Here is a 15486-nt window from a genome sequence, read left to right on the forward strand (position 1 = left end):
CTCAAACCCACTGGTCTGCTGAGGTGCTTGGCACGCGGGCTGTCGTGCGTTCCGCCGAAGCCTTCGAAGAACGCGACGCGTCAAGGAGGAGTTACAGGAAGTCCGGGCCTTTTTGGTGGGCGGGCCATCCTGCGTCTGGATTGCACGCGGTCTCTTAGCCATGGTGAACCTCGCAATGGAGCTGTGGTCGAGGCGACATGCGTGGGTATATATACACCTTCAACTCATCGTTGGTTATCGCTGATGGAGTATGGTATCATATTTGGGCAACGTTGTGCCGATCATATTAGTAGCGGTAACTTTTAAGCGCCGCGGCCAGTGTCCAACCGCCGGTTTCGCTGATCCGGGCTCCCCGCCGGCTGGTTCGGGAAACCCGGTTCTTCTTTGTCAGCACTGTTATCTCCCCATCCCGCCCGCTCAAGCACACCCTGAGGTCAGTCCTTTGGGCCTGATATTAATTTTTGCGCTGCTCGTTCGTCGCTATCCTAAATCAAGCCCACGAGCGGGTCAGGTCCAGATCTCCATTCTCGCTGCGCTACCTGTCACCCCAAAGGCGGTAATTTGAAGTTGCTTTATCCCAGCTACAGACCGCGGCTCTGATGCGGGGCCCGAGCACTGAGATAAAACAATGGCAGGCAATCCATCATACTAAAGTTCGAATTAGACCACCGTTCTAACAGGAACCCGCGTGTCAGGCTTCCAACCCCAATATTCTTCCTTATTGCTTTTATCCAGTCGATATGTTTCCCCTCCTACCCATATGCAGAGGGATAGCCCATCTTACACATTGCCAAAGTCCGGGTGGTAGGCTCGTGCTTACAACGCAACTCTACCTCGTTATCACCACGCCAATGCTCCGCGCCGAACCGTACTAAGCTAGTTTTGATAACCAAAAGCGGTAAAGGCAGGATGAGCTCATCATAAAAGTAAGCGTGAACAGGACAATTCCTAGTGTCACCCACGCCGTTGGTGACCATGTGCCGTCCCGGGCGCTATAGACGTTCAGGAGAACAGTAAGCAGGCCACTTATGCAGTTGAGAAGTCCCGGGCTATGAGATTAGCGCGGTTGATCCACTGAAAAGTTGAGAACATACTTACAAGAATAGATGATTCAGGAGCCACACATAGTTCGCCCTGAACTCTGACCACAGGAAGCATTATTCTATGGCCCCCGTCACGTAGCAGAGACTCGCAATGGCTAGTAAAGGAATATTTGCTACGGTGTGTGCACAACGTGAGAATTCTCAAGGGCATGGGATTGCTCGAGGGAGGTAAAAGTACTGGGAAAGGTAAAGAACCCAGCGAGTATAGCCCAAGATACTGCAGCGGCAGTGACGTTATACCAGACGGGAACCTCGTTCGAGTCGATGATCATGCGATGGTAGGATTGCGCCATTGGAAAGCTTGCCGTACTCTTGGAAGAAATCATCCCCTTCGTAGGAGCGATCCACGATGCGGATTTATCAGAAATCGACGTGCACCAGAATCCAGGAACTGGGCTTGCCGGACTGATCCAACAACCGGGAGTCCGTCCGTCCGGGTTCGGGGCCGGTCAGTTATGTGGCCGGATGCGGGTCAGTTATATGGCCGATTCTAAAACGAGACACGGAGCCTCAGCATCCCGCAGGGATACCCATGATATACGGGGGCTCAGCTGTTAAAAATGATTTCCAACAGAGCCTCACGAACAACGTCATGGCCTACGAATCCCATATCAATTAACGTTTTCCCACCGAGTCAACAACTCAAGCCCCCCCCCCTTCTAAGTTACTCAACCTATACTACGAACGTTCCCTGAAAACTTGCTAGATGGCTCCAAAACGACGGCATGCTCGAAAGCCGTTTGGACGATCGGAGGCACAGAGGGAGAAAAGGTCGTTTTTAGGCGGCCGGGACGCGATTTTCAGAAAGCTGCACGAGTTGAACACCAAGACGAGCGCGAAGCTTGCCCTTGTCGGCATTTTCCAAGGCAAGACCTTCTGTTACGAAGAAAACAGCCAGGGGATACTACCTAGCTTCGGGCTTCAGGAAGACTTCTCGGATCGATTTGGACCAGACCACGTCGAGCTGGTCAGCGAAAGAAAGGATCGGCCGCGCTCACCCTCACTCCAACCTAACTTCTTCGGCCCGCCGTCTTCGACTTCGGCGACCGCTGAGACGCCCATCGATACCAATAGAAATAAATACAAATCTCGCGGGCAGCACTAAGGTGGCCACTACCCGGCCGCAGCGAGGCATTTCTAAGCCAAAATGCGACGATAAGTATCAATTACTCATTACGAGTGACACTCATTTGTCGGGAGCCATATCACTCGCAATCGTCTGTACAACCTGAACACTAACCTTTCGTCGTACATGGACCTCGACTCATAACGTCAAACTTGACAAAAAGGGTTTCATCGTGGTCAGGTACTGATTTTGATTGGGAAATCTGGAGCGAAACCCTCTGATACTCTAGCCACCAATCAAGAACCTTGGAAGAAAGCTGAGCGGGTATCAGCTGGGAGCATCGATTTTATACTTAAGGAATTGGGTGGAAGCTCTACCATTTCAATCAGACATGAAAAGGATGATACGGTTTAAATTATAAAAGTCATATAAATCCGTACTAACAAGATTACCTCGAGATGTGATGATATGATGATAAAAGGCTGAAGCTTTGCCTTACTTTCTGCGCCTAGAAAAGCAGTACGCCCTCGGTGACCATGTTCTTTTACAGACCGCATAACAGCGCACTGCATCCCATGTTACCTCCTCTTGCACTATAGAATATATTGTACCATTGGAAAGAAAGAAGGATTAATATAATTCTGCCCAAACACAGTAGCGTGGCCATGACCTTTTCTCATGCCTATCGCTCGGAGCAGCGATGGCTCTGGTCCTCTTGCTTCTTAACCCCGCAGACCAACCAATTTTTGGGCCCTTTCCTGGACTCACCCTCCATCATTATTCCTTTTATGCGAGTTCAAAACACTTGAAGAAAAGAAAAGAGGGAGAAGGAGGAGAGAAAGAAAAGGGAAAAAAGAGAGAGAGAGTCCTGATGTGTCTCCCTGACTGTACCTCAGCTCGCTGATTTTGACCTTAGCTTCTCTACTCTGTGCCTTGTGGGACCTGACAACTTGGGTTATCCTTGTCATGATTTCCTCGACCCACTCACTAACATAGTCCTTTATCCACCTCGCATCACCTCCTTCCACCTTCCAACTACAACCACCATCATCATCATGACCACCTGCACCAATTGCAACAACCATCTCTACCACCATTATCGCCATCTTTATCACCACAATCAGCTACTCGTCAAATACTGTAAGCCCCCACCACAGGTCTATTGATGGGAAGGAGGGGACATGTTCAGCGAGGTCATGCTCTGGCTCAACCCGGCGAACGCCATTCGGCTTAGGTTTGCAGCAGTCTCAGGCGAGGGAGTGCGCGGATCATAAGCCCCAGATTGGGAACTTATGTGAGGGATGAAGGAGGAGTCCAGGGCCTGGACAGAAGGCCGCGTCAACATGTGCTCGTCATGGCCATATTGGCCAACACCACGGTTATTGTTGTTGTTGTTGTTGCTGCTGCTGCTGCTGCTGCTGCTGCTGTCATGGCCATGAGTCTCCTCCATCGCGTGAGCAGCTGTGCTCGACTCCGCGGGCTGCGGACCACTCCCCTCCCCCTCGGAGCCCGCCCGGTGCCGCACTTCACAGGAAGGCAACGCCTCCTGCCTCATACTTCGTTTCCTGTTCCGCCCTGCCGAGAGTGTTGTGAGAGAGGATAGTATCCCCAGCGCCCGGGACGTTCGAGTGGGGGTAGCCAGCCTCCTTCTGGCCGTGCTGGGCAGGTCTTGCGCCCTCTGTGGCGGCCATGACGGGGGCGGCTGCTGCTGCTGCTGCTGCTGCTGCTCTTGCTGAGAAAATGGAAGAAACTGTTGCTGCTGCTGAGCCTGCCCATAAGCATTCTGCTGCTGGTCAAACGGCTGGATGGCATGTTGCTGCTGAGGGGTTGGCACGAGCTGCTGTTGCTCCGACTTCTCCGGCTGGTCGGTTGGAGCCACGACCCGTACATTCCTCCTCTTTGCCTTCTTTTGTTCTTGTTGCCAAGAATGCAGAGGGAGTTGCTGTTGCTGCTCAGCTGGCTGGAAGGTATCGTTCCGCCGGTCCAAGGGCTGGGTGGCATGTTTCTGCTGCTGCTGCTGCTGCTGCTCCAGCTGCTGCGGCTGGTCAGTTGGAGCTACGATCCGCACTTTCTTCTTGTTCTTCGTCGTCTTCTTCTTCCCTTGCCGTTGAGAAACTGGAGAGATTTGCTGTTGTTGCTGCTGCTGCTGCTGGCCAACCAGCTGGATGGTGTGTCGTTGTTGACGGGCTGTATCTTCTCGCCCCAGATGGGCCCGCAAGAGTTCCTGCTCCTGGAGACTTGGCAAAACCTGATGCTGCTGGGGGCTCGGTGGGAGTGCATTCTGTAGCTGAAGGGCTGGTAAGACCGGCAAGTCTTCCTGTTGGAGAGGAGTCGAGGCCCGTGGCGCGTAGCAAGTAGCTGGGTGGATAGGCTGCTGTAGCAGAGGGGCCGGCAAGATCATCGGACCCTCGACCCTTGGCAGGAACGGCTGTTGAGGAGGCGGCCGGAAAGCATGTTGTGGAAATTGTGGTGGAAAGTCTGGCGAGAAATTCTGCTGTTCAAGAGTCGGTAAGACTCCCTGATGGTGGGTTGGCTGGAAGAGCTGCTGCTGTTGCGGAGAGTTCGTCCAGTATTGCTGTTGAGGAACTGAAGAGAAGGGGGGCCCATTTCGCCTCCAGAATTGCGCCGGCACCGCCTGCGGCTGGAAGAGTTCCTCTTGCTCGCTGGCTGTGTTCAAGAGGGGCGGCATCTGGACAATATACTCACTGATCCGTTGCTCCAGTTCTGCGAGGTCAAGCTCCTGCTCCTGAGCCGGGTGGTCCTGACTTCGGCCCTGTTTCTCCTCGTCCCCCTCCCAGATGTCTTTTCCGCCATCCACCAGGAAGCTGATGGGCAGTGTTCCAGGGAGTGGGCGCTGAGGCCTCGGAAGGGCCGGTGGAACCTCGGGCCGAACCTCGGGCCTAGGGGGCGGCCCCATGAGCCGGGACTCGGGGCCCGCCGGGCGGAGTCGAGGCTTTGACATCGTGTTCGCTATCGCCTGCTTGCAGACTTGGACATTGAGGTCATAGGCCTTGTTGAGCTCATCTCGGACCAGCTTCTTCTGCTCCTTCTCGAGCTTCTCCGCCAATGCCATGTCGACGGTGCCAGGCCGCGGGCAGCGCAGAAGGGCGCGCCTGCGGATCAACCCCTGCTGCCGGAGCGAGTAGTGTATACTGATCAAGAACGCGAAGTCATCGACCTCCCCTTTTGGGTCTTTCACCAGCTTGCACAGCTGCCTCACGAAGCCAATGATGTAGATCTCCTTGGCCTCATCATCGTCGAGTGGGAGAACCGGAGACAGACCGTTTTGCTCGAGGATGCCGGAGTTGGCGGTGCGGCAATCCTCCTCGGTGATGGTCACTTCCATATTCTTGAGCATAAACTTGCAGACCCTTTGGCCGTCCAAGTCGGACACGAGCCTGTAACCGTCAGGGTTGCACCTGAAATACTGGACGATGTCCAGCCAGGTCACCGGGGGCTTGGGGTAGCCCACGAAGGTATAACTCTCGCCAGTTATGATCGGACCATGGAAGAACTGATCTATGTTGCGTGAAAGGACAGGTTCCGACATATTGACCCCCAGGTGAGCCGCCAAGCTCTCGTTGTTCGTGAAGATCTCCGCGTACTTTAGCAAGATGTTCTTATAATCTTCGATACAGATACCAAATTCTGGACATGGAAGCAGGTATGTGTCACCAGGCGTCCTGATCCGATAGTTCACTGGAGCCCCGAATGTACCTGATTTCGTCAATAAGTATCAGCAGGGCAAATGGTTTTGAGGGAAAAGAGGCACTGGCTTTTATATTCCACGATGGCAGGGGGGTTTGGCCTTGTCATCAGAGAGGGCTGGTCAGGGTCATCATCTCGCGGGAGGGGGAGGGCACTTCCTGCTTACTTCTCTGCCATGCATGGTCTCCCCACCAGTAATTCGTGAGATTAAGGATGTGATTGCGAGGTGGAAAGTCGCGTTCGGGCCCCTTGCCCTTGTCAAGGCTCGGCACCGTACTGGAGCCTGGGTTTGGCTGAGGGTTACTAGGCATGGCCGGGTCAAGCTGAGGCCGAAACATTGTTACAGGTTGTCTACCAGACCAGGAGGAGCCTATGAGTAACTCTGGGACCCGGATTGCTACCAAGTGAGCCAGCGATGACTGGCTTTGAGAGGGTGTGGCGGCTCGGGTCTGGGGTTAGCTCCTCAGCCTCTTTTTCTTTTTCTTTATGGTGTGGAGTAACTAATTGGTGGTGGGTGGGAGGATACTGCCGCTAAAGGCTGGGTGCACAAAAATACCCGGCATGATGCACAGAGACAGAGAGAGAGAGAGAGTAGAGTAAAGGAGGGGAAGATGTGGAAAGAGGAGGGAAGAAAGAGAGAGCACATACTTTTGTGTGAGAGACTTTATAGACCACTCAGAAACCAGGGAGGGTACAGCAATTTGCACCGTCCCTTACAAGTTGGCGGCAATCAGTAGTCGCTTAGTGAGGGCCCTGGCTCTGAAGGAGGACCGAGAGAAGAAAGCAGGTCATAGCCATCTGCATTCGAGTACCTTGCACAGGGCAGTGAAGCAAGAGAAGGGCGCACAGGAAACCCCACTGCAGGTATCCTACAAGGTGGTGAAAAGTCAGTGGTCATTTAAAGAGGCCGCATTGGAAGAAAATCCGAATAGAAAGGATTGCAACGTACTCGCTGGACTTTGGACACACGCACAGACAATATGAGATGGCGATGATCACTTTGTGTAGAAACTTGGGCGGGACAAAAAGAGATTAAATAACCAGAGTGCAGAAATTTGGTAGTATGCAGAGATACCAGTCAGGAAAGTTGATTACGAAGACAGACATCGAGAGGGCACAGGCTGACGATCGTACATGCAGATGAGCAGCAAAAGAAAAAGACAGAAGAAGAGAGGTCTATTTCTCCGAGCCTTATAAGCATGCCTCTTCACATCTAGGGTTGGCAGCGCAATGCAGGTTGTGCTGTTCATGGGATGGGCTGGGTTGTGTGGTCGAGACGACCATGGCATGGATTGTCTCTGATCATCCACCGCCATCGGGTCGATGGCTGACATTGCCCCTCCCCCCCCCCCCTCCCCCCTCTTTTTCGCATACTGACAAGGACTGGGCGCCTCGAGGACAAGTAAGCAAAGGAGGGGTGTACAAAAGCAGAGACGAGTGGGTATGGACCAAAAGAGAGAAAGAAAAAGAGCACATGTCGCATGCCCGGGCTAGTAACAAATGTATGTACCGGTACAATCCGGGAATATCAAACCCGGCCGTCTGCCGACCCTCGAGGTGCAGAAGTTTCTATGTGGTTTTTTATTCTTTCTTTTTCGGCCGGGCGTGGCACGCTCCACCAGCTCACCATTCCGGGGATGCTATGACAGGGCTATCTCGCTTAGATGCCTTTGCTGCCTTGAAAAAGTAATGCATTGCATTCACACCTTCTTTTTAGAGAAATACGAAGATGGTGTACAATACCGCCTTACCACATCTCATTCAATAATTCTCCCGGCCCTCTCCGCCCCTCTTCTTACGACATCCAGGATTGATATGACTTGCAGCATCAGTAGTAGCGACAGCATCAGGATCGCAGGCTTGTAGGTGTACCGTACCCTTTGTTTTGCCTTGGTAAGCGCTAGAATAAGATTATTTGGGGGGGGGGGGGGTTTCCGTCAAGAAAGACCCACACTCCTCTCTCCTCTCTCTTCTTTTTCTCGACTCGCGTCCTCCTGATATGGGATGGAATGCATCTACCGCTCTTTCTCATTTTCCTCGCCAGAGGAGAGACACTTGAGAATTAGGTCGGCGATGACGTGGGTAGTCTCTGCCGCCTCATTGGTTCAATCCTGAAGCCCGACGTCTTCTCCTTGAAGTCGCATGCACAGCGGCCCAAACCTGGTCAAGTGCATGCCCCAGCTGCATTTTCCCCCTCTTGCCATTCCCTTTGATGCTTTTTCTAAGGAGGGCTAAGTAACATCGGACCATACATTAGGGATCGTGTAGTTACACAACATCAAAATTGCTCACCTCGCAACAGGTTCTGGCCTAACAAAAGCAAAGGACTAACCACTAGCTCCATTGTACAGCTACCTATGGCGCATTCTGATACATACGGGATTAATTAAGATGAGGGGAAGGGGAAAGCCAGCTCATCAATCACAGACACGCACGCACATGCACGCCTACACTTGAAATGATACCCTCCGCGAATGCCCTCGTGCATGCCGCTGTCGCCCTCAGGTAGCAATATTTCAGTATATTTCTTTCTATTTATGTTTCGCGCGATTAAAAGAGACATAAATGCTACCTCATGTTCTATTGTGGCGTCAAAGAAGAGGTGATTGTCTTTTCGCCTCGCAGTCTCGAAGGCCGCACTCTGAGACAACAACAAGCCACAATTTGTCCAAGTTCTTTCCGACATCTTCCCGTCCCTTTGGCCATGCCTTGCACTGGTTGGTGAAGATGTGCAACGCGTCCATCCAGGGATGCTTGGCAGAGGGGGGAGGGTGAAGAAAAAGAGAGAAAAAGAGAGCGAAGGAGTAACAGCCGGTCATTGACTGTGAATTTATCAATCGTGTATTTTCAGTACTATATGCCCTTTCCTCACTCTCGCCATCAGTGTCTCTGTCGCCATAATCAGTAAATCTGCCGAACCAGAAGGAAGGGAAAGCCGGAGGGAGAGGGGGAAGATGGTCAGCTCAGTTGCTGACTGCAGCTTGACGACGGGTTTTCCTCCAGACCAGGCTGCCAACCTGCGAGCGAGGTGTTGCACAGCATATGCATGGCAAGGGACGGAAGTTCAACCCGTCCAATCGTGCTCGCTTCGTCTTTCAATGGGTACAATTGCTACTTTTTCTTCTTTTGCCAGCCATCCTGAACACCTGATAAGCATTTGAAACACCTAATGCGCAGAGGTCTCTCAACTATTGAGCGATCCGTCCCAAGGGAGTCCTAAAGTGGTTTGATGCCATGCGTCTAAACAATTGAGCATAAATTGTGTGCCGTTCGACGGTTCAAAACACCAAGTAGTGAATAACAAGACCACACAAGCAAGGAAGCATTCTTGAGTTCCTGCTCGCTTCGAGGGATTAACATAGACACTTGTTCTCATCCCTCATTTTGCTTCTCACACCGCTGCTTAATGCTTCTTTTCCTATGCAACCTGCGAGTCTCAGCGAACCCCCAGGAGACAGGCCACGTAGACAGGGCGTTTTGAACGAAACAAGGGTAGCCAATGAAATGTGTCCGAGGATCAGAGTAATGCATAGAGAGTCACATTGGCGACAGGATGCTTAATTTAAATTCCGGCAGACCCGTTCTCTTATGAGCAAGATGCGCACTGTCTAGAGTATGTCGTAATTCAAGGGAGGGAGATCTCCTCTGCAGATTCTGCGGGCCACCTGCATTCCTGCTGCATAATGCCGACCTCGGGGGAAGCCTCATCAGACTCAATAACATTACTATCCTCTGTTCTGGGGTGTGAGACAAGAAAGCAAAGAGGGAAGGGAAAGAGCGAGAGAAAGAGAGAGTGCGAGGGCAGAGAAAGAAAACAACATAAACACGGGCTCAGAACGACCCAATTCCTCTGTAGACTCTTCTCCCGCTCCCCTAACTCTCACTGGCCCTTTTTTTTTTTTTTTTTTTTTTTTTTTTTTGGAGCTATTATATACGAGGAACCTACTTTGAACTACATTTTCTCAAAGTTTCATGACTCTGGGAATTGATGTTGGGAGCCTCTCTACCTATTTCACCCTATCTCACACTCTCCGCCTCTCGATATACTTGGACAGCAAACGGAAGTCCGGTTTCTTTGTATGCAGGATGATCGTTCCATTTTTTTCTTATATTTCCAAAATCTCATTGGTTAACCTTTATAGAATACGAAGGAAGCAGCCAGGAGAAAAGCTTGCACGGTCCTGAACAGTCACACCTCTGCATATAATTCACAAATAGACCTCATCGTAAGTGAACTGATTCAAGTTACCACTCTATCTTACCATCGGTCATTCCATTGGCTAATCTCTCAGTCGTGCACACTTGGCCAAGACGAAACTGCTTCTTCCAATTCTTCCTCCTCTGTGTCTACCCTTCGCCCAAGAGGAGATTCTCTTCTCCTACATATCAATTACAATTACGACCATCCAGTAAGCGCTTGGACTGATTACTCTCGTCCTGTCACAAAAGCCCTTTGAGCCGCTAACGCCATACACAGCTGAGAGTGGAGCATCACCATTACTTTCTCTCTCCATCTCTGTCTCTCACTTATTATTTTCTGCCTGGAGACACTAGCATCCACTACAATACCTGCTGCAGAGAAGCCGAACTCGCACGTGATTTCACCGGTCCGATGCTCTCACTATTTGTGCCTGGCTAGGTCTACCTGGTCCAAGCCCGAATCGACACCACTTCGATGTGGCTACAGGCACTGCATGGAACATGTTGACGAGGGCCAAATCGGGGCACGCGGCAGGGAGTCGCAGCTCAATGAAGATACTCTCTTTGTCTTCTTCAAGATGCACACCAATATGGATTTCCAGTTAGACCAGCTGGCGGCCGTCACCGACCAGGGCGACCAGATCAACCTCATCTTTAGGACCACCATTCGCAACAACACCAGCCCCGTGGTTTTCAGGATGCCGCGAGAGGCGTACGACAAGAAGGTGGTCGACCCTAATCTTGGCTTCCACCAATTCATTGCCTGGGGGTCAGGGGCAGGATGGCTGCCAAGACCAAGGGCCGCGGCGAAGACCGCGACGTCATCCTCGTCGCCTTCAACGGCCTGATGGACGACCATGTCCTGCTCATCAAGGGCATGAGGGGCTGGGGTGTCACCATGCCCGACTGGAGAATCGCGGACGTGGCCCCGGCCTTCAGTATCGAGCACAAGGTCAAGAGTGAGGACATGAAGCTGGCCGTCCTGGCCCACAGGTTCGTGCCCTTTTATGACCATGTCAATCTCGACGCGGCCAGCGACGCCATCGCCACCTTGCACCTCACCAAGACGGCTCTGAGCTCGTGGGAGGCGTCTATAGTCGCCTTCACTTGCCATGTGGATTTCTTCTCCATGACCGTCGGCCTCTACATTGTCCCCCATGGCAAAAACCCTCTGGCCATCCCCATTCTGACCGGCAAAGATGCCGACCCTGACACCGACCTCCCACCCGAGCGCATCAAGGAGGTCGTCCAGAGGCTCCAGGTTTGCGGTGCCGCTGAGCCCTTTGATGGTCTGGATGGGTATTACGCCCGGTCGGTCGTCTACAGGGCTCGGAGTGCTGTGGAAGCAGAGAAAGCCCTGAAAGAGATGGCCACAGAGAGAGATCACCTCATCACCAAGAAGCAGCTCGCGGAAGCCGCCGAGAACAGGCGGCGGGAGACGGAACTTGCTGAGCCGGTACGCCTGGCCGCTCTGGAGGTCGTCGCACTGTCAGGAGGGGAGGAACACCCGCTGTTCCCCCAGGAATTTGTCGACAATTTCCTCCGGGAGCCTTTCGTCCAGCAGCCTGCCAAGCAGCCATCGGATGCCCATGCCACTCCAGGGCCCAGAAACCAAAAGCAGTCCCCCTTGGAGCAACAGAGCCGACAGAATACACCGCAAATCGTGGAAGCACGCAGTCGACAGCCCACTCCACGCACCATGGAGCCGCCCGCTCAGCAGCAGCCCCCGCAGCAGCATTCTCAGCAGTCCACTCCACAGCTCGCTCAATGGGCGATCCAACAGCCTTCCCGGCAGCCAGCTCAACAGGCCACCCAGCTGGCTCTCGACGAAACCACACCGCCATTCGGTCAGCAGCCCACGCCAGGCTCTACCCAGCCGTCTTTCATCGGACAGCCACCCATACAGCAGCCTTTGTCCACCAGACCTACTCGCACCCTATGCAGCAGTTTGGTGCTCAAGAGGCTCCGGAGCAGCAACAGCCTGTGGAGCAGCTTGGCCAGCAGAACTTTTCGCAAGCACTGTACCATTTCAGCCAGCAGACCCTGGGGCAGGGCATGCAGCACTTCGACCCACATAGCACGCCCATGGCCCAACTGTTTGGCCTGCTGTCCTTCCAGCAGCCACCATTCCAGCCAGACTTCCAGCAGCAGGGCTTCCAGCAGCCCATGGCCCAGCAGCAAACCCAGCAGCTGACCCAGGATTCCGCTGATACATTCATGCAGGAAACCTTCAATAGCTTCCCTCAGCAGCCTTATGAGCAGGCAGGCGGGACATCTGGCCAGCAGTTCGTCCAGCAGACCAGCAACTAGCTAGTGGGATGTCTCATGCTTGTCTTGTGTGCGTGTGTGTGTGTGTGTGTGTGCGCGCGCTCCTGCTTCTTCATCGTGTTCGACATTCTATCACACCGGCAGCCGTGGCGATAGAGGCTGCTTCTTATCATGGATCTTGGACATGCCTCTGAGACCACTCATGACCTTTTCTCGTAGTCGTCGTTGTCGTTCTTATCGTCGGGCAGCTGCCACTGACCCTAGACGTAATGGATTACTCTGTATTTCGGTTTGTTGGCGGCCTATTCTTCTAAAGCAGCGGTCTTGTGTTTACATCTGTTCGAAAGGGGGTTTATTAATTTACTGCGGGCCATTCTTTTCGTTCTGAATTCTCTGGACAATAGGCAGTCAGAGGTTGAGCTGTAACTCGTCATGGTTGAATCATCACAAAGATGTCGTTTCTTTCTTTTTTTTTTCTGAGGGAGGGGGAGGTGGAAAGGAAATTGATCAAGTATGCTCAAGAAGTTTTTGTGTGGCCACCTCATTAACATAGTCTGAGGCCCTTGCGTCGTGATCATTCCAGCGATAATTGGACATCAACAGGCTGATCCTCATACTCACAAGTTTCCGTCTTATCACGCATCTTCTCATGTGACATTGCTAATGCCCTGCGATTCATCGTCTTTCACAAATTGATATCTAGGCTTAGAAGATTCTTTAACGTCTTTCAGACAGAAGCAACAATGTCGTTGCTTCGGAACATACTGCGATTCTTTTTATGCTCAGAAGATCTTATGTTCAACAGATCTTGCTGCTCGAGGCTTAATTGCTCTCGACTTTTGCTTGTCTCTACGGAATTGGTAGCTGGCCTTTGTCTAAGAAGGTTCTTAGAGTTACGTAAAAGAGGGGGAATATAAAACGTAACGCAAATAACAGATATGGGATGTGAGATATTGGAGACGGACGAGAAGAACATCGAGATTCTCTTTGGAAGCGGCAACGAGGTGACATCCACCACATGTCGGTCGAAATCGAGATTGTCATCTATGGGACCAACGAGGTCACCATCTACGTCCCTGTCTGGCCTTTGTGGCAGAGACGAGCACCGCTGCAACCCCAGCGGCCGCTGAACGGGCACAACGGCGGCAAGTCACTTGTCAAGCACACGAACGTTGAGGGGCCGCCGCCACAGTGTCAATGGCGCGCTTTCATAAGGACCTCACAGGCCAAGGCCAACACTTTGTGTACTAAGATGGCGATGCATAGTACCTCTCAGGTGTTACTCGAGATATTGTAAGGACATATGCACCCATGGGGGATGTTGAGGTCGTGTCGGCTACGTCGGGAATGTCACTTACGACCATTGCATTGACACTCTTTTCTGGCAGGTTGTATGGTATTTCACGTATCAATACACGGCTCCTCAAAAGCATCTTTCGGCGTTTACCGAAAGCGCTTGAGACCAGCCACCCGGCGCAGGCTTCCGTCGAGAGTTTGGGAACCAGCAATTTTCAGAACATTTTCGCCGGATGGGAGGAACGCGCCATAGTAGTATCTGGGCCCGAGGATGGAAGAGGTAGGTAGCTTTCAAGGCCGGCTCCGACCGCCAAAGTTCGTTGTGCGACCCCGAGCGTCGTCACTTCTGGAGCAGCGAAGTAACAGCGGGATGAAGAGGTGGACAAATACACTGGGGGGGGAAAATTGGATCAAGGTTTTCGAATGCCAGCATCTGCAGGCCAGCCAGCCGATCAACCCAGGTATTTTCGATCGCTGGTGGCCAACCTAATGCATTAAGATGGCTGGGCGGAGTATGAGCAGCGCTTCTCAGACCTTGCGGACTTGAGCAGGCGCAAGTAGGACAAGACACGCCGCTGTATCACCGCCAGCATCACATCTGCCTGGTACCGCACTGTATTAAGAGGCTGAGGCCTTTCTCTCGGATAGACTTCGGTGTCTCAATTTTTTTTTTCCTCTCTCCTCATCAAGGGATAGCCCTGGTACAGTGAGTGACACGACATATACGAGGGCACGAGTGTAATCAATGCTTCTGGCGATTGTGCATTCCCACTTGCCTCCCCTCCTCTCTCGCGTGTGATTGTAATCATCTGAATTTGGTCTTGGTCTATGAGGAACAAGTGCATGTGAGATGCCACGCCAGCAGTATAATCGCCGACCCACCACCCAGAAAAAGGAAGAACAAAAAAAGAAGAAATCAATACATTGGCCTATAAACAACGATGTCAAGGGGTCGATGTGGAAATGCCGGGGGTCCGGGATACGGCGGCAGAGGAAAACGAGGCTATTGTACGAGCTAATGCAAGGACGGCACACCCCGTCGCCAGCTCATCTCAAGGGCACGCGTTGGCAAGCGGGTTGGTGGGCTTGAGGGTGGTTTTTGGTGGGCAACGAGTGGGGTTGGGCACTAGATGGCTACCGATCGATCCACGGACAGCAAAGTCTCACCTATTTCACTCACGGCAAATCACACGCACACTTGCACACACACACACACCTCTCCAGAAATTGGTCACGAATGGGTGTGGTGGGGGAGATCCCCAAGAAGTGTGTCGTCTGACTGATTGAGATTCTAGGGCCGCGAGTAAGCGTGTTGAAATAGTTGTAAGAGAAAACCATCGGAGAATTGCTCAAGCTCTATAGTACAGTACGCCTAGGCGGATGTCGGCAAGGGTGGAGGGGAACAGGGTTGGTTGGATGAAACCCATGCCACCACACCTCGCTCCTCTATCAACGTCACTACCAAGTTTCTTTCTTTCTAGTCTTCTTCTCTCTTCGCCCACCGATGATGACTGTGTACTTACAGATGATTATGGTGTACATAGTACCATGTACATAGTACCATGTACATAGTACCATGTACATAGTACCATGTACATAGACATGCAGCAAAACTTTTCCATGTTTGTGGTACCGGATAACGGCATTGTGGCCGTCCGTTTTGGATAGGATAGGCCGATGCAATGGAACCATGCAGGTGACTCTTGATGGCCACAGGTTCAGAAGAATGGGGTGGTGTGGTAGCACAAGACAGGAAAAGGAGGAAGAGAAGGCGGGGCGAGAAGAAGAAAAACAATCGATACGAGTCGCTTCTCTCTCTCTTTCTTCTTTCCTCTCCTTACATAA

The 15486-nt window shown here is 52.2% G+C and overlaps 4 protein-coding genes across 4 annotated transcripts; 2 read left to right on the plus strand and 2 right to left on the minus strand.

Annotated features, from left to right (window-relative positions):
• Positions 1–1216: 1216 nt before the first annotated feature.
• Positions 1217–1396, minus strand: M406DRAFT_270073 (uncharacterized protein; the record flags this gene model as incomplete). Its single annotated transcript, XM_040918054.1, has 1 exon — positions 1217–1396. One exon carries the CDS (start codon positions 1394–1396, stop codon positions 1217–1219), a length of 180 nt encoding a protein of 59 aa, XP_040771000.1.
• A 1932-nt stretch (positions 1397–3328) lies between these two features.
• Positions 3329–6215, minus strand: M406DRAFT_75389 (uncharacterized protein; the record flags this gene model as incomplete). The annotated part of the gene is made up of 2 exons (XM_040925836.1): positions 3329–5886; positions 6044–6215. 2 exons carry the CDS (start codon positions 6213–6215, stop codon positions 3329–3331), a joined length of 2730 nt encoding a protein of 909 aa, XP_040771001.1.
• Positions 6216–10571: 4356 nt separating this feature from the next.
• On the plus strand, positions 10572–12725 carry M406DRAFT_353975 (uncharacterized protein; the record flags this gene model as incomplete). Its single annotated transcript, XM_040922799.1, has 3 exons — positions 10572–10802; positions 10877–11924; positions 11987–12725. 3 exons carry the CDS (start codon positions 10572–10574, stop codon positions 12385–12387), a joined length of 1680 nt encoding a protein of 559 aa, XP_040771002.1. The 3' UTR covers positions 12388–12725.
• Positions 12726–13363: 638 nt separating this feature from the next.
• M406DRAFT_335234 (uncharacterized protein) lies at positions 13364–14202 on the plus strand (the record flags this gene model as incomplete). The annotated part of the gene is made up of 3 exons (XM_040921013.1): positions 13364–13638; positions 13734–13921; positions 14141–14202. 3 exons carry the CDS (start codon positions 13364–13366, stop codon positions 14200–14202), a joined length of 525 nt encoding a protein of 174 aa, XP_040771003.1.
• Positions 14203–15486: the final 1284 nt, after the last annotated feature.

Source organism: Cryphonectria parasitica (genome assembly GCF_011745365.1).
Source record: "Cryphonectria parasitica EP155 unplaced genomic scaffold M406scaffold_11, whole genome shotgun sequence".
Lineage (NCBI taxonomy): Eukaryota > Fungi > Ascomycota > Sordariomycetes > Diaporthales > Cryphonectriaceae > Cryphonectria > Cryphonectria parasitica.